The 25,669-nt window shown below is 39.2% G+C and overlaps 3 protein-coding genes across 3 annotated transcripts; 2 read left to right on the top strand and 1 right to left on the bottom strand.

Annotated features, from left to right (window-relative positions):
• Positions 1-648: 648 nt before the first annotated feature.
• LOC311492290 (protein eva-1 homolog C) lies at positions 649-5,250 on the bottom strand (the record flags this gene model as incomplete). Its single annotated transcript, XM_084550526.1, has 8 exons — positions 649-1,171; positions 2,090-2,170; positions 2,257-2,328; positions 2,408-2,551; positions 2,805-2,957; positions 3,622-3,745; positions 3,866-4,071; positions 5,154-5,250. The coding sequence occupies 8 exons, from the start codon at positions 5,248-5,250 to the stop codon at positions 786-788; spliced, it is 1,263 nt and encodes a 420-aa protein (XP_084406652.1). The 3' UTR covers positions 649-785.
• A 5,416-nt stretch (positions 5,251-10,666) lies between these two features.
• On the top strand, positions 10,667-15,363 carry clic2 (chloride intracellular channel 2). The gene is made up of 6 exons (XM_084550381.1): positions 10,667-10,964; positions 12,155-12,264; positions 12,823-12,948; positions 13,045-13,145; positions 14,161-14,342; positions 14,701-15,363. The coding sequence occupies exons 1-6, from the start codon at positions 10,911-10,913 to the stop codon at positions 14,860-14,862; spliced, it is 735 nt and encodes a 244-aa protein (XP_084406507.1). The 5' UTR covers positions 10,667-10,910; the 3' UTR covers positions 14,863-15,363.
• Positions 15,364-22,793: 7,430 nt separating this feature from the next.
• On the top strand, positions 22,794-25,628 carry c1galt1c1 (C1GALT1-specific chaperone 1). Its single transcript, XM_084549806.1, has 2 exons — positions 22,794-23,024; positions 23,829-25,628. Exon 2 carries the CDS (start codon positions 23,849-23,851, stop codon positions 24,809-24,811), a length of 963 nt encoding a protein of 320 aa, XP_084405932.1. The 5' UTR covers positions 22,794-23,024; positions 23,829-23,848; the 3' UTR covers positions 24,812-25,628.
• The last annotated feature ends 41 nt before the right edge of the window (positions 25,629-25,669 follow it).

Here is a 25,669-nt window from a genome sequence, read left to right as displayed (position 1 = left end):
TCACTGTCATCATGATGGAGTCACTCCTAGATCAGTTTATCTTTCAAATTATTTGCAGAATATCATAAATCTTCTTCTTTTTTAGCAGCTGAATCTGCTTGAAATTTATCTAGCTATTTCTGTTTACATTAACAATTTTTCAGCTCAGAGTGGGTTGCAGAAGATTACTGTGGTTGGGACTTTTATCACAAGACACCCACAGCTTAAGACCCACAGCAGGCTGATCAGACGTGGGTGTGTGTTTCATGATACCAGTTGTCATTTGGCGATACTTGAAAATATTAACCACAACATTTTATTGACACCAGTCAGTTTATTTTATCTCCAAAGCTTGTTTTACCAATAAAATAAGATCACAAGTTAAATTTTCTCTTAAACCATTCTGTGTTTGAATTTGTTACACAATGTGGGCATTTGAAAGATTTGACTGCGTCCCCTGTGGTGCACTGTGGTGCAAGTATTTATGAAACATTATAGGAGGGCGCCACTGAACACAGAACAGAGATCTCACCCAACTAATACAACCTTTATTAGCGACCACATCTCAGCAAAAAAAAAAAAAAAAAACTGTTAAATTATCTGAAGCTGAATCATTGGCTCCATATGTTGTTATTTCATAAAATACAATTAGAAGTCATTTAAACAACAACCTATCTGATATTAATCTTAATAATGGTTGTAATGAACCACTATTAGGACACTATTTGGAGGAACAGTTATATTTAAAGCAAAAGAAACATTCAGCAGCTTACATTTAAAAGCAGACACAACACATGTATCGTTTCTCAGTTGTTGTAGGTTTTAATCTTGTGAATAGCATAAGGGCTGGAGTCTCGATGGGGCCATATGTCTCCGTTGGGCAGATCCCTCGTCTGCTCCACCTCACGATCGACCATCTCTAGTGTTAAAGCTGATGGGTTTAAGATGTCTGTCGTGCGGTAGGACTGTGTGAGGTGACGGAAGGACGACGTGTCCGAGACTTCATCGTCGAAGAGGTCCTCCATGAGCTCCTTGCGCTTTCTGCGAGAGGCCTTCAACTCATCGTTCAGGTCAGAAACCAGATCTTTAACGTCTCTCACTATAGTGGAGCGAATACCAAATAGGCAGAGCAGGAAAACCAGACCAGCACAGATGCCAGAGACAAAGTACAGAGCCACACGTTCTGGGAGACCTGGAAGAGAGTAGTGTGATGATCATGAATAAATCTGAAGTGCTGCAAAACAACAAATAAATCATTTGTCCACTCTGTGAAGTATCCAAGCCAACAGCTCCACCTCATTTATTGAAAGACTGTACTGATTTTTACATTTCTGTCAACCAATTATTACTACAAATTGCATATACTTTGCATTAATGTTGACCAGTTAACAAACTATGCTGCAAGTTTTTCCATTATTTAAAACCTTATGTACAAACAATTCCCTATAAAGGAACAATTAACTTTTTTCCTGTCAGTATTTAGTTTAAATCAACTTTCAGATGTTGTTTCTATTCTCAAACTAGCACAAGAACACATCATCCATAGGAATCCTACATTCACTTGTGTTCATTTTTGGTAATATAACCATGATGAAGACAGTAAAGTGTTTACTGATTATGTAACTTAATCAGCTTTTGGTTAGGTGTGAGTTGATTTTAAGACATGGTAATAATATGAACATGACATGCTTTGGACAATTATCAGCACTAATTCAAAATATTTTTAATGCAAAGGTTATTACATAGAATAATGAAGGAGAGTTGTTCAATGAAACCATGTGAACATTTATTTTAATATACTTAATAAGTGTAGAGGGTAAACTGGATTTGGAAAGTAGTGTTTAGTCACTGCTAATTAGCTGGATTGTGTTGGCTCGACAGCCGTTTAGCTATGATGTACATGTGACTGAAGATATTAAGCATATAGTTATCATTTCTTGTTCTTAAATGCATCCCCTCAGTTTTTCTGTGCACTGTTTCAGAGGTCAGTTTTTCCACGGTGTCACTTTTGTTGAACTACAGCACACTATGACACCGGCATTGTTTTTTAAACGCAACAGTGTACATGCAGGCTGTATAGCCTGACACCTACAGGCATCAGTGCACATACCCATTATTTTTTCAATGATCTCCAGAGAGTTGGTTAAGAGCACGTTTTGGGGCCTGTAGGTGGGGCCAGTGTACCATCCACCTGCAGGTGAGAGGGGTCTGGGCTCAGACACCGGTCAAAGTCTGCAGCATCCAACAAAACCTGTGAATACTGGGAGCCACTCTCACCATGTGTGTAGTCTGAGATCATGAAAGGATCTGTGGACCCTCGTCCCACGTCTTCCAGAAGATATCGGGGCACTAAAGAGGAAATGAGAGATGACATTATGCATTAACCAGTGAACCATATCTCCTTGGGATCATCTCATAACTCTCTTACCACAAGTGAATGACACTCGCAGGTGTTTCCTGGTGCCAGGGAAACAGGGGTCCCCAAAGGTATGAATATCGGCCAGTACTGAACAGTTTGCTCTGCCATGACACCTGCGTGACACCTTCCTCAGAGCCACTGGTGACAGACACTCTGAAATAACAATAGACATTTTTAAAATGTAGAAATAAGTGTAATGTCTTTTAAGGGTATTCAAAGGGCGGGTTTTTACAACAAGCACACCCCCACCCTGTGACCCTCCAGAGGATAAGTGGTTACAGAAAACAAATGAATGAGTGAATATTTTGTGAATATATTCTATTAAATACTGTAAATCACAGATATTATTCATCATCATGTCTCTTTAATTTGCCACTAGGTGTCGCTTTAATGCCCTGTTTCAGACCCATGTCAGTCTGTGATCCAGGTTCCTGAGGACAGTAAGGACTGCCGTGCAGCAGGTGTCCAAATGTAGCAGAGTAGATGGCGAGGACGGTCTCATTTTTACACATGAGCCTCAGGCGCTCATTTTCACAGACCAGTCTTGTGCGATGGTGCTCTGAAAAATAGATGACATCAAAGAGAGGCATGGGACAAAATCAACTTTCCTCAGCAGCTGCAAAACTATCTGTCAAGTTGAAGTGATTCTGAGGCTCAGAGTTGCTGTCTTTCAAAGTTACAATTGTGAAGCAGCATTAGCTCTTTTCCCAAATGGTAGAAAACCACAATAGAGGGAACATAACAGAAAGATAGGATGCTATAATAGACAATAACTTTATTGCAGTATCTTGATTCTATGTAAAATTTAAGACTAAATCAGAAGATTATAAATTTTAACAAGTTTTCTCCTGCAAAATCTGTCATGGCACTCTTTTTTTCCTTTTACTATTTTTATGCATGTCTTTCAATCATATTATGGTCTTTATCAGCAGATAAGGAGGAGTTTAAAAATAACTAATTTTAATAAGAGAGCATGCACGGTTACTGCTACATCTCCAAAACAACTAAGCAAATTTATTCTGCCAAGGGAGACAGTATGATAGTGCTAAAAGCTCAGGTATGTTTGTATTCTTATGTCAAAGAATTTTCTAGGTTTAGAATGAACTTTCCGAGTTTTCTTATTGAAAATCCAGTTTGCTCAATTGGGAAACATGCTAAACAAAAAAAACACTGGTTCACTGGTGACTGATCTGTCCCAGATACTGAATGCAGTGGTGAAGTACCTGGTCGACACTTGTAGGCGACCAGGAGGTACTTGCTGGTGAGTGGACACGGGTCCAATCCAAATACCGGACTGAAGACAGGGATGTGACACGACCGCCGGTCCTGACACTCTGACAGCACTTTCTGCAAGTGCAGCAAAATTTGTGTTGGCTACAGTCTTCTGCGACATTCATGAAATCATTTTAGGAAGGATGAGACACTAAAACACAGAGTTCAAGTTCATCTCACTCTGGCTTTACGCACCTCGATAGCCACCGGGGAAGTGCATTCAGTGTCCTCCTCCACAGTTACGTTTGAGTTTGCGGAGGGGCATAAATGTTGACTAGGAACACGTCGGCCATAGAAGGCTGACAGGACGGCCACAGACGTCCTGGAGGGACAGTCAATGATGAGTATGTCTCCTTCACAAGCATGAGCCGTGTGGTTCTTCAAAATGTTGTGAAGATACACTGAAAGATAACACAGTATGATGTTAATGTCACTTTATGTGGGAAAACCTTTCAATTTCAGTCAGATTATACAGGTGGATAAAAGTCTGTCTGACTTAGATCAGTGATAAACTAGAGTTTGATATTTAATTTATAACAGATGGCTCAGTTTTCCCTTGTCACTCTCTAATTATCACTTAATAATAAATAATTTCGAAGCTATTCATTGTGCACAAGTAAGTAGTGTGATTTATAAGATGATTTTCTTTAGTCCCTGCAGTCATGGTTGTCAGCTGGGTGGTGTCCCATTTACTGGGTGTAACTCTCCAAGACAATGTTTGGACTATGACCACACATACAAACACATAGACTCTGGAGTTAAGTCACCTCCCATGAGTATTTCCTGTACTCGACCCTTTATGTGGGTGTTTGTATTGCGTATGTTGTAAGGACATAAACTACTTAATCAGTCAAAGAGCAAAATCCAAATGCTTAAGAGCTGGTTGATGAGTTTTAGGAGAGTAACAGCTTGGGAAGTGGTTATACACGGGGCTAGTTTGAATCAGCAGGAAATGATTACAAATGAATGTCTCTTCAGAGCTGGAATGACTCTGTGTTAATGCTTTGGGGAGCAAATGGGACACAGTACCAGGCACTCACTCACAATGATCTATTATTAGAGCCTGCAGCCGCACACAAAAAATGAGCTCTCTGCTGTGGTCAGATAAAGAGATACAAAAAGACCACAACAGAAGCGCCTTACACAAAAACTACCTTCGGCTTTGTCACTTTGCCACTATAATGTCATCGGTCACACGTCAAAACAACAACTTATAAACAGGAGTCAAGTGTGTTTTATTTATTGCTTAGGGAGTATCTGGTCCTATTCAGTGAATATCTGAGTTCAGGACCTGCTCTGCAGCCTTTCCACCCTTATTGTGGTCTTTTAGCACGATCTTCACCAGCTGCTTGGAAAGCAGGATGTGCAGATTTATTAGGAAATGTGTTTTTGAAGCTTCCCAAAGGAAGCTTACACAACTAAAAAATAACACACTGTATCAGCATTTTGACTCAAGTATCGATGTCAAAAACAAGAAACTTACGAGAGAAATCAGGTGCCGAACGTGCAGCGTGGATCTTCAATGCCAGGAGGAGAGGAAGGAGACAGAAAGACCAGCAGAAACTCCATGGCACCATCATTGTGCATATCCTGCAACAGACCTCTGGGTTTTGTCGTGATGGGCTGTTGTGCTATTGACAGCCTGGGAGCAAGCGGTCACTGGGTCAATGATGGCATTGTGCTTACATGAAACCCCCCCACCCCACCCTCCCCAAATTTAGCAACAAAAAATCACAACAGAGCTGAGCCCCACTGTTATTTCAGTTAGGTTTGGGACTGTTGCTGCATCTGCGCTAATATTAATGTTATTTAATGAATGATTTTGACTGATTTTATTCAGTGTGCATCTGGTAGAAACTATAAGCACTGTCAGCAAGACAGAAATATAGTTCCTATAGGAATCACAGCCTGAAAATAAACTACAGTTTCACTCATTTTTTGGATTTATTTTAGTCACTTCTTATGCAGACATGAAGAAAAAAAATGGTGCTCTTTCATTTAGTGAGTTTACAGATTATAGTTCTGTACTGTTATCTGTAATAATTTATTTCCAAGAGTCAAATCAGTGAATGACGAAGAGATCAGGAACTCAGAAATGATTAATTATCATAAAGTCATGACTCAGAAGTTACAAATACTGAACATTTCTAAAATGATATAACAAATAGCTTGTGTTTTTTTGATGGGTACACAAATCATTGAGCTCATAGCATGATTGCCTAAGTCATATTTTAACTTTTTTATTTTTTTTAAAATGTTTTTTGTAAGCACATTGGTATTTTTTATTGATATTGTAACAGTGGCCAAAAAATGACTTATCATGAGACACACGCCCACGTCAGCAATTATGCTATGAGGCCAATGAAATGTAAGATTTTAGGAGGAGATTACATATTTCTGCTACCCATCCAACATGTCTGTGCATCATCTGTTTATCATGAGTTGTCAGATGCACAGTAGTGTTCTTGTGCAGGTTGTATGGAAACTCAACTTAAACCACTGCCAATGAAGGGAGAATCGTACTAAGTTGGAGCGTTTGCTGTCACACTTCTTCATTAGCGTGCTGGTGAAAACTGTTCAAAAAAATACAAAAACATTGCAGTGCGCATGTAAACATAAATAAGCAGTCTTACACTGTAGGTAACAGTGGCTGTTATTAGCTTGTACGTGTACTATAAATAAACCAACAAAATCATCTATAATACACGTTCCAAGCAGAGTTTTCAGTAAAGGTCTTCGTGTGACCCCTGGAAAGCCTTTCAATGGAAACAAGATTCCAGGAAGACAAGAAGTTGTTTCAGCCTGTAACAACATGCTTAGAAACAACACACTGCTGTTTAAGACTAAACATTTGATTTAATTGTTTCCAGCTACTTCCAGTCTTTATGCAAAGCCACAGTAATCGTCTGTCAATCTCGGTTTAATGCAAGCCCACGGTGTGAATCTTTTCTTATTTGTCATTCATTTCTATTGACAATGGGTATCATAACATCTGCAGATGTCCTTCAAACAATGTATGTACAGCTCTCCAGATGATGCAGGTCATCAGGTAAACACACACACCATCTTCATCAGTTTGTAAGAATCAAATCAGGTTTATTAGGTGATATACTGTATATTTAACCAGTTTTCCTTCAATATTCGTCATTTTGTAAATGTCCATTGAAATGCTCATACATGTATTTAAAGTTGGACTGTGAGACAACCATTTCCTGGTTCACGGTGAATCTTCACACACAATTATACACCAGTCAGCCACAATATTATGACCACTGACAGGAGAAGTGAATAACACTGACCATCTTGATGGGAAACCTTTGGACCTGGCATTCATGTGGATGTTACTTAGACATGTACCACCCACCTAGACCAGACCAGACACCCCCACCCCATAGCAATGACACTCCTTGGAAGCAGTCATCTCCATCAGGATGCAGCCTGACACAGGCACACACACAAAAACGGTTTAGGAACAACTAAAAAAAACCCCGAAAAACAGCACAAGGTGTTGACCTGGCCTCCAAATACACTAGATCCCAAACTGATCAAGTGTCTGTGGGATGATCCACAGAGGCCCCTCCCCTCAGCCCATAGGACCCAAAGGCCCCCACTAACAACATCCTGTTTCCAGACACCACAGGACACCCTCAGAAGGCCTGTCCATTCTCTGATGAGTCACAACTGTTTTGGAGGCACAAGGGAGACCTACACAATAGTAGGAAGCTTGTCATAATGTGCCTAATCGGTGTAAGGTCATACTTTTTAGGGGTATTTAATGTTTAAATATCTTGCAGGACAGTGTATTTCCCTCTACAAGTCTCCAATAATGGAGCAATCCCAGAAAATATGATAATGGTTTGCTTTTTTATTTATATTCTACAATGTCAATCTTAAAGAGAATCCCAAACAGTCCCAATTTTTTTGACTTTTTCTTGACTTTCTGACGAAGCGCTCAAATCAAAATGTTGCCTTCTCCATAAAGGAGACACACTGAATCCACAACAGAGCAGCAGGTCATTTTGTTTTCCTGGTAATCTCTTATCTTAATATCTGGCCTTGTGTGAGGGTTTCTAAAGGAGTCTCATTCTCTTGGACTCGTCGGCAGTGAGGGTCCTGTTTATGGAGATAAGGGACTTCTTTTCCAGGAGGTCACTTCCAGTGGCTGTGTGTGTCCACTGGAGATATGTGTATCTGTCTCCATGAGGCAGAGCTTTCCTTTCTTTTTGTCTGTAGAAGAGGAAGTAAAGGGGCATTAGTAAGCTACTCATTTCCAGAACTGCCAGAATTTTTTTTCCATGAATTCTCCGGAAATCTCTCATGTTTCCCACTTAGCTGGAATCATCCTGGTTTCAGTTTGCCATAAAAACTTAATTTCCCTTTCACACATCTCTTCCCTCTCTGTGTTTGACGGCTGTCGTCATACCAACCAAACACTGACACATAATACACACGCAGTCATCAGCCTGAACATAGATCAGGATGTTATCAGCGATTGCAGCTACTTGTGATGCTGAACAGCTTCTCACCAGTCATTTATCAAACAAGCTCCAATAAACACTCCCTCCATTGCAGCAGAGTGGGACGTAATAATGGAGGCTGACGCTTGTAAAGGAGAAATCCACGTTTTATCCATGTGAGTAAGAAAGAGGCGTTGCTCCCTCTGTATACAGCAGGGACAATCCTTTCAAATAAAGTGATGAGTTAGTCCCTTTTATGATTAACAGCTTTTATTTCCGTCAGGTAGAGCACACGAAAGCCACACAGCAAGACGCAACCACACACAGTGAACAATAGCAAAACAAATATACTGTACATCAACAAGAAAAACAGTTAAATCATGTCTGAAAAAGAAAATATAACCAAAACTATATTGAATATCTATTCTTTCATCAATTTATACTTTTGTGTTTTTACTATATTGGCTTATATTTGCTTATTGTTTCGTATCTTTTAACAAGGACAGCGGCAAAAAGCATTTCACATGTCTACAATTTGAATCAAATTATTATTGAATCTGAATTGGAAATTAAGAAATAAACCAGACACCAAACAGACAAAATGGTGACAGAGAATGCTGCTAGAGGGAGAGAGACATACTTACATGGTGCAAATATGTGAACAATTCTCCTGCACTTTATCGGGTAGCCCATATGATATTCGCTCCAGGGAAGCCAGCTGACTGAGTGAAGTGAATCACAAAAAAGGCGCTGGTGCAGATTTGGCTTTGCAATTTTTGACCAGAGGTTTTCACCCCAGCATAAGGACAGTCTGGCAGTAATTATTTCTTACATGCGTCTTAGAGGAAGTGTTGTAATACTGTGCGGAGAAGGAGATCAGGTTTCAGACAACCTAGTTTACTTTGTGGGCATTTACATTTTTTTGCCTGAGTTATATTTCCTGTAATCTTCCAGCGTTGCTCTTCAAATTTCCAGGATGCCTTGGTATTTTAATGGTGATGGGTGTGTTTCTTCGCCCTCCCTCTCTGGGTTCTGTAAATCTCCCAAATCCTCTCAGGCAGATAAAAGAGACAAGTACATGGCACTGAGCCATGCGTCCTCTGGTGTGTTTCTTTCGTTTTAAATTCCTCATAATCCATTTCAAAACCTTAACAGTTAGCAGATCTTTTAGGGAAGTATAAACCACAGCAAGGGGATTTTGTCATATAATTTCTCTTCCCCTACTTATTGTACTTATTGTAAATGAGAGCATATTCAAGAAACACCAATGCTGAAGTGAGCCCTCGGTCCTCACTCACTGTGGTCATGTAATGAGAGCTAACGATCACATTCATTTATGGATCATTAAGACATCTTCTAATCATTTCTAATTACTATTCATAAAAGACATTTTATTCAGCGTTTAACAAATCAAATGTCTTTAGTTGTGAAATGAAAATGTTTGAGCAGAATGCACAGAAAACAGAAAACAAAAGCAAGATATGACTCCTCCAGTGGTATAGACAAAACACTGAGGGGAATCCCACCACCGTGATACAACACATTTCTCAAAATACAGATCATTTCAAAGAACCCAACTCTTATGTCAGGTACAGTAGAGTAACGATCAGAATATAAGAAGAAAAAAAAATGAAAAGAGGCTGTGAAACACAAAAACACGACAGATACAGAAGACTGTAGACAGTGCAGTATTAAGTAGAGACCAGTGAGTCAGTAGCCATGCTAACGGCTCCGTGAGGCCAAACTCATACTAACAGTATGTTCGAGCTAAATTCTAACATGCTCAAAATGATATTGCCTACTTTTTATTTTATAATTATAATCTGTACAGCTTTCAACCATCTTAATATTCAACTTATTTCTAACTCCTATTTAATCTTATACTAGTAAAGCTAAGAGTGATAGAAAACAATTAGTGTTTCTTTTTTTGTTTGGCTGTAAGGCAGTTTTAAAGTATAATTAAAAATGCATTTTATAGAGTTTAGTAGCTTAATAACAATAAACTATATTCAAATACACAATGTTCTACAGTAAAACGGAATAAAGTGGAATAAAGCAGGGCGACGTTGAAATGTTCATGTAAAGGTTAAGTTCTTGAGGAAATGCCTTTAATGACTCTCCATCATTATCTATGCTGCCGTACTGTATGTCTACCACACTTTCAGTCACATGAGCTTTATATATAAAATATTCCTCTTTCGAAATCAGAATAACTTGAAGCACCGTGTTCAGATATTTATTTACACTCAAACGTGTTGGACAGAATAATGTACAACACATCCACCAGAAAATTAGATCAAAGTTTCCCTGTGACACTGAGACACGGGTCTTTGCGCAGCCTTTTTCCCTTTGGAATGCGAGAAACTCAAATCAATTGTCTGAATTTGTGTGCATTGACTCACTTATCAGATCCTGTGAATTGCAACATAGGACCTATTTTAAGCTCTCGCCTCATTGAGTTTGGCTTTGGGTATATAAGAGACTGTACCCCGCCCATAGCTCTGGATCCTCCCTCTGCCCTGACTGGTGAAGTATGTTCAAAGCGATAGCCTCCAAGGAGCTCTCAGACAAACACAAGCAGCTGTGAGGTGTGTTACTTTCTCCTGACATCCACATCCACACTAAAACCAGCTCTTGCTCAAGGTCTCTGCTTTCAACTTCCCTTTTCTGCTCTGCGGATTTTTTTTTTTTTCAGAGGGAACAGAAAACCACTGAAGGAGAAACTTTAACTGGAGGGAGTATTTGGACTTTTAAAAAGGTGAACAAAACTTTTTTGAAACAACATGGCACTTCGGCAGGACTCAGAGAAGGACCCAAGCATCGAGTTGTTTATTAAGGTCAGTAATTTACATCTGGATTCCCTGTCATAATACTAGACTGTGTGAGGGGAAATAGAGGCAACTCTCTTATCAGTCCTCTGTATTGTCAAAGACCAGAGGTTGAAATGCTGTTACGAGCAGCATCAATCAGGGGACAACTCTCCTCTGGATTGGTGCCGTCTCCAGATGCCATGTGCTGCACATGTTGCGGTGTTTGTATCCCCGCTGCGTGTCACGGCAGGTTGTTATCAGCCAGCTCTGGCCACAGACAGACTAGTCCACCTTATCATCTCACACCCAGAGGGAGCATGGAGAGCGACTGGCCTCAAGCCTGAAACAGGCACACCCACTTTACACATGCACACGTTCAAGAAGAAACTAATGTTTTTCATGCAGGGTTTTCCCCCAACGTCCCAACATTACTCTTTGTACACAGATGTTTTAGTTCATGGCACCAGTGTAGACATTGTGTCCCCTGATATGTGCAACAGGGTCAAGGGAATAGACAGTATGTTATGTCTGTTTATGACAAAAAACATTCAGTCACTTAACAGACCAATCCCACAAGTTGTGAAATACTCTTGACACAACATCTCAGTGTTAGCTACGCTCAGCAATAAACTACTAGAAAAAGCTGAACCCAAATCACCTCTGAAGCTCGTTTATTATTAGACTTCAAAAACTACAAAAAAAGTATAAAGTGAAAAGCTGTGTTTCTCTCTGCTTCCCGGCAACATGAACCTTTGTGAAAGAGTGAAAGTTTGTTTTTCCTGTTTCATTTTCATACTGATGGGCAGGTTTTGTTACCTTTTGGTATGGCCAGGCTAAAGGTTTCCACTAGTTTCTTTATGGTAAGCTACGCTGCTTTGTTTCGTATACAGATGGGAGAGTGGCATCAAACTCTAGGCCTTCACAGTAAATAATTTCCAAACTGACAGACAACATGTGGGGCTTTAACCAGGCTGTGTTGTTGTGATTTCAGCTGGCTGTAGGAGGAGAGCAATTTGTTTTCCGTTACAACACAATGCCTCCATTCCCCCTCCTCCATTTAGGAAACTGGCTTTAAATATCCCAGACACACCTTTCTCTTCTGAAATAGCTTTTTAATCAGCAGATATAGCAAAGATACAAATCGCTAGTTAAAAACAGAACAATTGTGACATCGTGTGATTATAAAAGTATTTTTTTTTAACATTATTTCTTTTCAGGCTGGACATGATGGTGAAAACGTGGGGAACTGCCCCTTCTGCCAGCGGCTCTTCATGGTGCTGTGGCTGAAAGGAGTCAAGTTTACAGTGACCACTGTTGATATGAGGAAGTAAGCAGCCCTTCACTGGCAAAAACACTTCCTGAGCATCTGGTCGAGGGGACTTTCACACAGAACTCTATTAAGAAGCAAATGAGTAAAAAAAAAAAAAAAAACTTGAGTCGTTTTTCTCAGTAATCCAAACCATGTCTCATTGGTCGATACTAGCGGGAGGAGCCCATAAAGTCAACGTGTACAAAGACCTCTGTGTGTCTGTCAAACAAACACCTTCTTTAATTGAGGCTTTATTGTGTGAATTTCTCAGGGCCATTTCTGACAAGCAAATAAGATCAGGAAACTTTGATAATTGAATGATTCAGAACGCACACAGTGCAGACCTTTCAGCAGGAGACCACTCCCTGTGCTCTGTATTTTCCTAACTAAACAAACAGCCAGTGTTGAAACCATTAATCCAGAGTGCTGCATTTGACTCTGACAGTCATGATAAGCAACTCACTCTCAGCTTTTTGACACGCTTGATAACAGTCTGACTGCAGCAGCCAATAGACATGTGTCAAACTCTCTCCATCCGTGTCGTCCTTCCTCTTCATCTCTCTGTGTTGTCCCCAGGAAGCCAGCTGAGCTGAAGGACCTGGCCCCTGGGACTAACCCTCCTTTCCTCCTCTACAACGGCACCCTCAAAACAGACTTCATCAAAATCGAGGAGTTTCTTGAGCAAACACTGGCCCCTCCCAGGTATATTTTAATCATTACACAAATACCAGCAAGGTGTGATTTTGATGGATCTTTTCCGCTGAGTAAGTTTGCACCCTTTCTTCTCTTCCTGTGCAGGTATCCTCACCTCAGCCCGCTAAACAAAGAGTCCTTTGACGTGGGCGCGGACATTTTTGCAAAGTTCTCTGCTTACATCAAGAACAGCCCGAATAATGCCTGTAAGTTTGGTGCAGAGGAAATATTCAGAGCCATTGTGCCTTTCATGTGCTAAAAGTACTCTGTTACGCCATTCATCCACATCCAAAACCACTAAATAACAATGTACAATGTACTTCAAGATGTACTGGTACTTTAGTTGAATATTTCCAACTTGATTCTTCTTCAGAAGGAAAGTTTGCAGATTAAGATATTATCAACAAAAAACATGATATTAAAATGCAAATGTTTTAAAATTGTGCTTACAAGTGAAAGCATCAACACTAATGATCCAGTAGTGTAAGACTTTTCTGCAAACTTTCATTTTGCGGCTAAATTTCAGTACTTTTACTTAGTACTAAAATTGTACTGACACTTTGTTGAAGGATCAGAATACTTCCGCCACAGATTCAGAGTAAAATACATTGAAAAAAAGTGATTATTCAAATTACCTTATGGGTGTTGCATTTTTACAAATAAAAAGAAAGGACCCAAATGAAGGACACACACTGGGGAAGCGGAAGAATGAATAACAACAAAAACGTATTAAACGAAACTAAAAGAACAGGAACAATAGGTGCAGCAGTCACTTGGCAGGACAGTCCACACAAAGAAATCCACTTGTCCAATGAAAAGTGGTCCAGTGAAAGATGAGCCGAAAAAAAAAAAAAGTCAGAATACATGGAATTTGAGAACAGTGTGAGGTCAATGGGAAAACTCGCAAGAAAAAAACTCCTCGAAACATTTAAGGAAAAGTAGAGTCTGGTGTAACATCTCTAGAAGCACCAGGAAACACAGGTGGACTGGACAACATGTACATTAGAGGCTGAAACATTATAAGCTACTACATTAAATACCAAACATTATATATATATTAAAGTCATGTGTGTGTATTTAATAAATGTAGGTGTACAAAGTACAACATTTCCTTGAAATTATGGGAATAAACATATAATGCAGCACAAAATGGAAGCACTCTTGTAAACTACAAGTAGGTAAAAGACTCCACTTACCATCTCTGTGTTCCCGACCCTCCAGTCCACGAGAAAAATCTGCTGCGGGAGTTTAAGCGTCTGGACATCTACCTGAGCTCCCCCCTCCCCGAGGAGATAGACCACAACTCAACAGGGAGCATCCTCGTCTCCAAGAGGAAGTACCTGGACGGAAACCGCCTCACCCTCGCTGACTGCAACCTGCTGCCCAAGCTGCACGTGATCAGGGTGAGATGGTCGCATTATTGTGTTTCAATTGTACCAATAAACTGAACACAAGAGGAAACTGACCACCTGATTGTATAAGAGGGACCAGAAGAGGAAGGATGACATGCAAAATGTCACAACTCAGGACAGGAATGTTGAGGGCCTTCTTCTTCTCCTTCTTCTTTCCAGGTCATACTTTAAGAATGATTCAGTAATGTGCCAAAAATATGAGACACATGCATTTATATTATTTCATTTAAACTGCTATTGTGGTACCTTTTCTCCCGTAAATGCTTTTCCGTTCTCTCTGATCTTAAAATACCTGGTGTACCCTGTCTTTCTCAAAACACTTCACTTAGATTTGATCCATTTGTTTCAGATTGCAGCCAAGAAGTACTGCGACTTTGAGATCCCTGCCGAGTTCACAGGCGTGTGGAGGTACCTTCAAAACGCCTACGAGAGAGAGGAGTTCAAACAGACGTGTCCGGCCGACATTGAAATTGAAAAGGCTTACTACACCGTGGCCAACAAGAGGGCATAAACTAATTTTTTTTTTTCTACCAAGCTTAACCATGCATGTATCTATGGTAATCTGTAGAGGGCGCTAAGACTACAAACACAAACTGCGGCATTGAACCAGACACTATTCCACCTTAAAAAGCCTTGAATTGATGTTGCAGCAGGACAGTAAGATGTTTTTATTGGTTGTAATTAGCGACTGTTTATCTGTAGACACTCATAAGACTAAAAAAGGCCAAATGTGCAATTGACTGTTGATTTTAATTATTTTTTTTTGTTTATAGTGTAAATATTTTGTTCATGCTTTTTACAATCAAAACACCCTCATTTAGATAGATATGATCATGTTAGTGTGAGCAGCAGCTGCAGAAACAGTTTATGAAAAACATGAAATACTCTCCTGTATCTGTACAAATGAAATTTTATATGATTACACATTCACATTCATTTGTTATTGTTTGTGTGTGTGTGTGCATGTGTCATAATCCTTTATCATCTACAACAATAAAAATGGTCACATCGATGGCATTTCTGATATTCAAGTTTATTTTCAGCCACAAAAAAAGACCATTTTACAGCTTCAAAAATATATCTTCTGTTGATCCAGTGTAGACGATAAACATGCCGTTTGATGGGGAACAAAAATGACGATGGAGAGGGAGAGTGTTTCTGACCAGGCCACGCTGAAGTCACAGCAAACGCCCTGTCGCTGTGTTCTAGTTGGTCACGCAGTATTTCCAGAAGCATGCTGTCAGGACATCAGAGAGAAAATGTTTGTTTTTTGTTTTGTTTTTTTAAAGGGTAATCTTAACAAATTCTTCTAATTTATTTTTTTTCCAAATCTACTCTATATGGACACAAGTGCGATATGCTGCACAGACTATTTGCTGCTTAAAGCATATGTCCGATTTTAATACTCACACATAAAAGGAACTCCACTCTACGGCATGCTGCTGTTCCCTGCCATAGGGGAAGGTCTGTGTTTTTTAGTGTAGTTTGCTGCACTTTCTTTTGTTTTTAGCTTTTATAAACAACATATATATGCACTAATAACACACTATAATGTAGTTCTCAGCATACTATAAGAATAATAAATGGAAGCTGATTTATACATATTTTTTAAAACATAAAGAATGACAATACAATAAAGCGATGTGGCAATAATAGAGAAGTCATAGATGCAGACATAAATACACAATACAATACAAGTTCATTAATAAAATGTCCTTATATCGACTAGGAGTCACATGATTCAGTGCTATAAACCATTTTATTTTAAACTGCTAAACATTTATTGCAACGGTATTGGTAAACGTTAGAGCCTCGGTAATCCAGATGATGCCAGAAGCTCATATAAATTGAATTCACTTCAGTTTAATTTTATTTAAAGCATCAGTGTCTCTAGATACTTTAGAACCTGATTTTAGGCTCAAGCTTGTGAAAAGCTATTAAAAAAACAACAACATGTTTCTCCTTTTAAGAAAATCTATCTATACTAAAAACTCAAAATGAGACACTATTTTCTTTTTCTTCTGCAGCGGTTTGTACCTGTACTTTTACTTTTTACTTTTATCCAGTATTACTTTTTTTAGTAATAGCCTACTTATATATATTCCAGCTCCGCTTCCATCGCTGCATGTTGACCTGCAGCGGAGTAATCTCTTCTTCTTTAAGTGGTGCAAGCCTTTGTTAAACATCCTATTGCGTGGATTGTTCGTTGCACTGTAACACCGTTCATTTTAATGTCTAGTACTGTTGTGTGATCACAGCTCAGGTGTTTGAGCAGGTGTGTCATGTGGCTGATAGAAAATAATCACTCACCTCTTTTGTTTGTTTTTGGCAGGCTCTGGTCTGATCTGAGAAAACCCTGAGAGCGAAGCTTGTCGGCCGCCGCCAGCTTCAGGACGACCTCCTTGAGATCCTCGACCTGAAAGCAAAAGAAAGCAGGTGCAAAGTTGACATCTGTCTGAGGTGCAGCACAAGACAAGAGTAATCCAGCGGAATGACATGACCCTCGTTTTAGAAGTTTCCATTTTTTTTTAAGGATATTGTAAGGTATCACTTTTAAATTAGTTTGTTCCTATATTTGTTCAACTTCACATCCTGCATTCTTCTACCAATCCTCCTAATCTTAAAACCAGAGGAGATGCATGTTGTCAGAGCCCGCAAACAACCGAGGAGCTTTTCTCTGGAATTTCACCTTGTTACCTCAGCGACTTCCTTTAATCTCTACCAAAAACATACTTTCATAAATGTGCAGTTCTTTGTTCCAACATGTTTCATTCATGCCATTCTAACGTTTTCTTTTTATTTGCTTTTATTTGCTTTAAGTGGATTTTACTTTTAAAAGCTCCATTCTAATACATATTTTTATTCTTCTCTCTTCAACGAGGGCACAGAGACATTTGTGGCCTTACCATGTTTACAAACTTGTCCTGTGGGGGTGAATCTTTTGCCCCTAAAGAAAAAAAAAAAAAGAGCAAAAGCCGAAACAGTGTCACTTTTATCATTACATTTGTACACTAATTTGCATGCGCACTTCAAATGCTTGGGTGCAGATTTGTGCCAGGTATTTTACCTTTATTCCAGGAGTCTCTCCCTCCGCTGTGATGCATCAGCAGAGGATACAGATCATTCACGTCCCTCTGGTCCCCTTCAGCTGGGTTGGCTCCATCCTCCACTTCTGACACTAATTTCTGAATGAAATCTGTTGAGGTGAATCAAAGTATTATAATTTTGAGGCCCAGCTTAAAGGTCAAACTGGAGTTTTACAACTGAGGTTTTATTATTAAACATTGAGAATTTGGTTGAATTGTGCAAAGCCGACTCACTGGAAGAGTTTTAAAAGATAAAACTGATCCAAAGCAGTCCACTTTAAATAAAATCAAAGACGTGTAGTGTAATCTAAAGGCATCTTACCTGCCTGTGGCTCCAGATTGGGCTCAGAGTACAGAGGCAGAGCATGTGTCCATGTTGCAGAACAAATCACAACTGCGAGGTAAAACAGTGCTACAGAAAGCATGATGTCTCTGCGTTTAGATGACCAGATCTGGACTATTCCTCGACGCGACCAAGAACTTCACTTATATACCCTCAGCAGCCATCCATCACGCTCTGATCAATACATTATCATCACACCCAGTCTCGCTCTTAATGGTTTTGACACGATGGATCAGGCGTCATGGACACAATTTAGGGGACCCTGTCAAAGCAGCCTGAAGCCTATCTGTGCTTGTTCAGAGTGGCCAAACAAATGTTTACTCTCCAGCAGTAATCAGTCCAGAGGAGCTCTGATGGTTTGTGTTTGTGTCATCGCTCATGTCTGAGGTCACAGGTGGACAAAGAGCTGGTAGAAGTGTGTCACTGCGGGTTTCGACGTCATTTTGTGTTGGATGACTAACATTTCTGAGGCCATCAATTATGACTCCAGGTCACGTTGTTTGAGTTAAAAACCATTCTACGCTGCATTAACACTGCTTAATTTGCAAGGTTTTATTTTTTGTTGAATAAATCAAGCAAATTAAATTTATATTTTCTTTGGGCTTCACATTAAACTATTACCCTTTCAAAATAAAAGTTGCATTTTCTTTTATTAAAATGCACAGTGGTAAAATGTAAAATTAAAAAAAGGGGAACGATTATAGAAGATAAAACATAAAAAATGAGCTCTGAAATGAGGTGTAGTGGTGCTTTGAGTTAAATGCTAACACATCAAACATGCTAGCACATCAAATAAAAAAATAAAAAAAGAAGCATTAAGAACATGTTAGCTTTGCAGCTATTGTGTCAGGAACCACGGTAGAGTACAAAAAAAGACCTGACAACAACAGGGTGTGAACGTCAGGATCAAATTTTATATCAATGCATCCAAGAGCTGTTTTACTGGGAAACCTCATGGAAGACAGGAAAAAAATCATGAGGCTTCATAACATTTTCTCGCAGTTTATTCAGTTGTTTTTGAGATGTGTTATTTTAGGTGAACGTGATGGATCACAAGCCAGAAGCTCTGCCACAAACATGAGTCAAATTATGCACGTAAAGTAAAGTGTGCATGGCAGTGAAGCCAATGCAACAAATAACCTAAGATATACAGCAGTCTAACCGTGGTGAAACTGTGGAAAACCAGCTTAATAGCGATATATTGCGTCCAGATGTTTCGTGACAAAGAACAAGTCTGAGTTAACATAATCAGCATAATCAACAAAACATTTTAAAGAGAACTGTTTTTAGAACCCCTTAAAAGAAAATGATTTCAACAACAATTTCATTACGTGTTTCACAGAGGCTTAAAATATAAGCAATCAAAAGAAACTTTTTCCAAAACATTAAGAACAAGTTCTGAGTTTTCAGCTGGGAGCTTTGAGCTGCAGGGCTTTTTGTCAAACTGAAAGGTCACTAATACCCTTTAGATGAGTGTACGAGGTATCAGGTGATTTATTGTCTCCACGTCTGTGAAATCGCTGCTGAACACAACAACATTTGATGCGTCTGGCTGCTGGGCCGTCAATAAAGAGAGGCAAAGGCACAGCAGTTTTTAAGTTTTAGTTTTAAGGTCAGACTGTGCGGTAAAAACGGTGTGCATGATTTATCGAAGAACTATGGTCATGGGAAATTTAGATTCATTTTGACATCCTGTTTGATCCAAAACCAGATACTATTTGAAAGCATTTTAGTTGGACAGCTCTGATGGGCTCAATTTTCACTGTTCTTAGAAAAGCGGGAGCTTAAAGTGAAGCCTCAGTTCACACAAAACAGGACATTTTTGTGCAAAGATTTAATATATAATAAGTACGAGATGAACTCTGGTGAGAGGTCAGATCTTAATCAAAAATAACAAAACAACTATGTTAAAAACAAGTAAAGGTAGAGGTAGAATATAGTCAGTGAAATATAAGTATCGCACCCATCTGACCAACATATTATTATTTAAATGTTAATAATAATGCATTAACTGTGCAAGCAATTTGCAGTAAAATAAGTCTCTATCTTAGAATGAGATGTGAAAAACATAAAATAAATAAATAAATAATAATAATAATAAGCCACTGAGAATGTGCAGCAAATGACAAATCTAGACATGAAACAAAAAGTAGGACTGTTCAAAAACTTACAAAAGACAGATAACAAAGATGACATGGTAATTTAATGGTAATTCAAGGTGTCTACCTTTTCCACGTCCTTGTTGTCTATTCCCAGGCACTGTTCATGGAACCATCTTTCACATATGTCGCACTGGATCTATAAAATAACAAGGGGAAATCATGGATGATCGTGAATGTTATGTTAGTGGTTGTATCTAAAAAAATAAGATGTGTAACTATGCAATCTGTGCTCAAGTTTAACGGCTGTTAAGACTGAAGGAAACACTTTTCGTCACAAAACTGTGACATCTCAACATCAACAGAAGCTAACAAAAAATGTGTGTAATCTGACATCAATCCTTTATCCCCATTGTTGTGACAGTGTTTAAGTAAGGAAATTAGAAAACCTTACCCAGTAAGTCTGAGGCCCAGATCCAGGAGGCTTTGTCATTGAGCACGTGGCACAATTATAAGTACACAAAGACAAAACAAAATTGGTCGGCAAACTCAGCACATGCTTTGCATCACTTTGACAGCTACCTCCCAATACTTTTCTAAATAACATAATATTAATAAATAATAAAGACCAAGACAATTTCTGTTTAGTTGTACTTACCAACCAATATATAAATATAATTCTATAAATCTATTAATTCAGTTAATATCCTGCTATGTTTATGCCCTTGGAGATCCTCTGTGCCTCAGCATGCTGTAATGTCCTGCTCTGCCTCATCCTGTCAGTACGCATTGATTCTTGTATCCTGTATGTGTTTAACTGCATGCTTTTTCAATTCAGTTTCAATTCAGTTTTATTTATATAGCGTCAATAACAATACAGATTGTCTCACTTTACAAAACCTGGCCTGAAACCCCCAGAGCAAGCCTGAAGGCGACGGTGACAAGGAAAAACTCCCTCTTAACAGGAAGAAACCTTGAGCAGAACCCAAATTTGCAATTTCTACTGTTTTACTGTAGTACATATTTTTTACTACTGGCTGCAGGTACAAGAATACATTTCACTGTGCATTGTACTATGTATAACTGTGCATGTGACAAATAAAAACCTATCTATCTATCTATCTATCTATCTATCTATCTATATATGGAGGGACCCATCTGCCTAAGGCCAGTCAGGTAGAGATAGAAAAGAGAGAAGAGAACAGCAGGAGAAACGAGATAAACACACATCTGTCATAGATACATCATTCTTACCAAAGCGTTGACCAGTGCTGAGAACTTGTGATCCTGGTTTCTCTTTGGATAAGAGAAGGCCTTTCTTTAAATAAAAAAGAAAGTTTTCTTGCAAACCTGAAGCTTTCAGTATCTCCAGACAATATTTCTTCTTTCCTTTGCCATTTCCTTTCTGGATGTCCCAAAGTTGATGACAGGAATCGCTGGAAAAACCTCCTGGATCTGGGCCTCCTTTGACCAACTGGGTAAGTTTTTGCAAAGTTTTTCTAAATTCCTTACTTGCTGGTGTTAAACACTGTCACAACGGGGATAAAGGATTGATGTCAGATTATACACATTTTTTTATTAGCTACTGTTGATGTTTTAATGTCAGAGTTTTGTGACAAAAAGTGTTTCCTTCAGTCTTAACAGTCGTTAAACATGGACACAGATTGCATAGTTACACATCTTATTTTTTTAGATACCACTACTGATCATCTGTGATTACCTCTTGATATTTTATACATCCAGTGCGACATATGTGAAAGATGGTTCCATGAACAGTGGGAATGGACAACAAGGATGTGGAAAAGGCCAGGGCAGACACCTGGTATTTTGCTTAAATAACCATGTCATTGTTATCTGTCTTTTGTAAGTTTTTGAGCTGTCCTACTTTTTGTTTCATGTCTAGAGTTGTCATTTGCTGCACATTTGCAATCACGTTTCATTTTTATTATTATTTATTTATGTTTTATTATTTATTTTTTCATCAAAATTTTGTTTTTAAAATCAGTCTTACAGCTGTTGTAAATTTGCTGTAAATATAACAGTATTACCGCAGTTTCTTATTGATAAACGGGAAAAGAGCTTTTGGTGGTGGTTTAATATTAATTAGTCCGTGGAAACAGGCAGATTTCTTTTGATTTCTATTTGAAATCATGTGGAAAATAGCAAATTATAAGAGAATTCAAGGGGCTTTTATTTTGAAATTACATATTAGAATAGCATGATATTTCCTGGGTGACATCCAGAGGTTGTGTACTATCATTGTGAAGTGGACACAGATCCATATTTATGTAGTTAGTTACCCTTTTTATTGTAATTCATTATAATATCGTTTCAAAAATAATTAGTCATTATTTGTAATTTATTTACATTTTCTCATTAGATTTAAATTTGTTCACCATTTACTGAATGACAGCCTGACGCTTTTATGTTGAAAGGGTGTTTTTACACGTGTTTTCCGTAACGCTTTGAATAAGAACAAACCGCAAAAGAACGTTCTCCGAGGTGGAGCCTGGCTTTACCGCAGTAAGTAACGTGAGGTGGTACTAGTAGCATCATACCAGGAGCAAGTAGCGAGGCCATCGCGTTGGCCGGCTGCTAGCAGATGGGTTTGTTTTGAGCAATCTATGGTTTTGAGCAAACATGGTCCGTCGCTTTTTAGGGTCCTCTGGAAACATTTCCATTGTGCGAATTTGCAGCGCGCTTTTGTATTTGCAGAACGTTTCTGTATTTGCAGCGCGTTTTTGAGTTTGCAGAGCTTTTTTGAGTTTGCAGCGCGTTTTTTTGAGTTTGCAGCGCGTTTCGGTGTTTGCTGGTGTTGTGAGTCTATTTTCACGTGTTTTCTTAAGTTGCAGTGCGTTGAGCTCTCTCGGCCACCGTAATAGAAGGCCAACAAGGCGAATTATGGTCGGAGGGTGGCGGTAATGCATCTTTGCTTGACGCCAAAAGCTTCAAACGACGTAGTAGTTGTAGAAGTAAACCGTAGAAGAAGAAGAACAAGCAGGAAGCAAGAGAAGCCACTTATTTCTATGGTTGATGATTAACTGATATGTCTGTTGACGTAGTGAATGTCACGAAACAGGAAAAGTGGGAGATTAACGACACGGAATAGGAGCAGCAGCGGGCACATCAGCAGTAACACGGCTAGGTACAGTAAATTGTATATATTTGTTATATTTGTGTTGCGAACAAGAAGAGTTATCCGCGTTGATAGCTTTGTTGATAGGAAGCTAACTGCTAGCTAACAGTTGTCAGTTCGAGTCGAAGTTACCTTACGTGAATGCGAGCTGACAGTTTAAGTGTAGGATTTGATCTTTTTTATGATTTGTGCATGGCTGTACATTTAAGAAGTTTAGGTTTGCAGCGTCGGTCAGACAAATAAAAACAAACTAAACCTTTGCTTCCTGAATCTTCCTAAATTGAATCGGGAATCTAAATACGAGGCAATGACTGCATGTAGCGTTCAAAGGTCTCAGACAGAGCTCTTTACTGTCATATCTTTTTTTCTTTCAAAACTATGTGAGGGTGGCAACTAAGGATTTGTGTGTTGTTTCTCAATTTTATGTCACATTCATGCCAGTTATTAATATTTCATATAATGTCTTAAGAGAAAATATTTACTAACAGATATCAAAAAAAGCAAATTGTCCCAGTTAATAATGTAGAAATACACTCACTTTCAAGTTAATTAGGTACACTATAGTGAAAAGAAATGAAAAAGAAAACCATAACCATCACGAAGCTACGATTTAGTGCAGGATTGTTGGTATAGTTTCTACTAGTGTACCTAATGAACCGGTCAAGTTTCTAAACAAACATAAAAACATATAAATAAAAATAAATTATTCATGTTCAGAATGGCTGTGAATAGGTTCAAATAATATTTTAGGTTTTAAGTTGGATTAATACCAATGATTATTTCTTAACCTATAAATCTCTGTCTCTTGTACAGTTTCTGGGACCCTACCCAACATGTTGTCTGACGGAGGCTCTTTCATGAAGGGCATGGCCATGGGTGGCGTGTTCTGCTTGACGCTGTCATTGCTGAGTAGTTTCGGTCCCAACACTGATACCAGGACAGAAGACCAACACGAACACCACCATCATCACGTCATGGCCGCAAGTAAAGAGGAGCTGACACGCTTCTCAGACAGTCAAGTGAAGGAGTTGAACAAGCAAGTCCAGGTCTACTGTATCATCATGGTCGAGCCCAAGAGCCTTGTTTACTGGGCGACTACTTTGGACACTTGGAGTAAACACTGTGACAAGCCTGTGTTTTACACCTCAGAGTCCTCTAAGGCACTAGAGGCGATAGACCTGAAAGAAAAAGACGAATGGGTGAGGTTGCGGAAAGCTCTGACGCATGCTTATGAAAACGCCGGGGACCTGCGCTGGTTCTTTGTGGCACATCCCACCACGTTTGCCATCATCGAGAACCTCAAGTATCTTGTCCTCATGAAGGATCCTAGCGAACCTTTTTACCTGGGCAATGTTATGAAGTCAGGGGAGCTTGAGTATGTGGCGTACGATAGTGGAATTGTCCTAAGCTATGAAGGTCTGAGAAGGCTGGTGCATGTGTTCAAGGATGAGGAAAAGTGTCCAGAAAGAGGACGTGCCCTGTGGAAGCTCAGCGAAGAGAAGCAGTTGGCTGTGTGTCTGAAATATACAGGTGTGTTTGCGGAGAACGGGGAAGACTCGCACGGGAAGGGCGTGTTCAACAGCAAGAGTCTTACCGACCTTATAAAAGGCAGCATGAAGGACAACCCCACTGCCGTTGTGGAGGGTTGCTGCTCGGACATGGCAGTCACATTCAGCGGGATGTCCCCAAATCAGATGCAGGTCATGATGTATGGAGTTTACAGACTGCGTCCTTACGGGCACAGCTTTCATGACTCGTTAGCATTTTACCCCCCTGAAGATTCAGACAATGATTAGACTAGCATTCCTTCAAGATGGATGTGTACTTTTAAATCTTTTGCTTCTGTGATGGCAACTTAACTTTGGCATGGTGGTTTTCTAATGCTGTTTGTAAAACTGGGTGGGAGTGACACTTGTATATATTTTGTACCTTTTGCACACAATCGGTATCTCATTCCGTGATGGTAAACACAGTCGATTGGTGTGCCATCCTTTGAATGCAGGTGGAGCTGGGAAAAAATATCAAACACGAGACTCGATCAAGCACGGTTTGGTTAGTGTTGTATTCTTAATGTCTAAAATTAATTTGTTTTAAGTGCTTGGACCACTTTCCCACATTATGAATAACTTATTTTTCCACCCCTCTGATTTTAAGAATTTAGATCAGACATGTCGTAGCACAGTCCAGCTCTAAGTGAACTGCGTTTCTTGTCATATTCTGCTCTGTTATCTCCATATATGAAGAATTGGTCTTCAGATAGACAAGATATACCTCAATGTTATGGGTAAAGTATATTTCTTCTAAATTAAAGAAAAAAACTTTTTGTGGTTTCTTTCACTGGTATTTTTAAAGTGACCCGCTGAAGTGACTTTTGGGTAATAAAAGTAAATGAATTACTCTGGTGTTGAGTAATCGAACTCAAACTGGTTGTACTGTGTTTTTTATAAAGGGGAAATGTTATGGGATTGAACAGTGGATTGGTTATATGCCTCCATTTTATGGTCAACCCTGATTGCTTACACCAGTAAGTAGATGGACCAGTCTAACAGGTGGATCATGTATCACCCAGCCACTCCTATGTTAATATGCACACATCCTGTTGTGAATTTTATATGTGAAGGGTTAGAGTCCACAGGAGCATCTTTCAGTAGATC

The sequence above is a fragment of the Chelon labrosus genome, assembly GCF_963514085.1.
Source record: "Chelon labrosus genome assembly, chromosome: 8".
Taxonomy (NCBI): Eukaryota; Metazoa; Chordata; class Actinopteri; order Mugiliformes; family Mugilidae; genus Chelon; species Chelon labrosus.
Note: the sequence above shows the minus strand (reverse complement) of the source record. Positions and strands in the feature narration are given on the sequence as shown.

Excerpts from the sequence above, each read along its gene's own strand:
- clic2 (XM_084550381.1), top strand. The coding sequence starts at position 10,911 with ATGGCACTTCGGCAGGACTCAGAGAAGGACCCAAGCATCGAGTTGTTT. Across the intron at positions 10,965-12,154 it reads GCATCGAGTTGTTTATTAAG|GCTGGACATGATGGTGAAAA; the intron begins GTCAGTAATTTA and ends ATTTCTTTTCAG. Across the intron at positions 13,146-14,160 it reads GAACAGCCCGAATAATGCCT|TCCACGAGAAAAATCTGCTG; the intron begins GTAAGTTTGGTG and ends CCGACCCTCCAG.
- c1galt1c1 (XM_084549806.1), top strand. The coding sequence starts at position 23,849 with ATGTTGTCTGACGGAGGCTCTTTCATGAAGGGCATGGCCATGGGTGGC.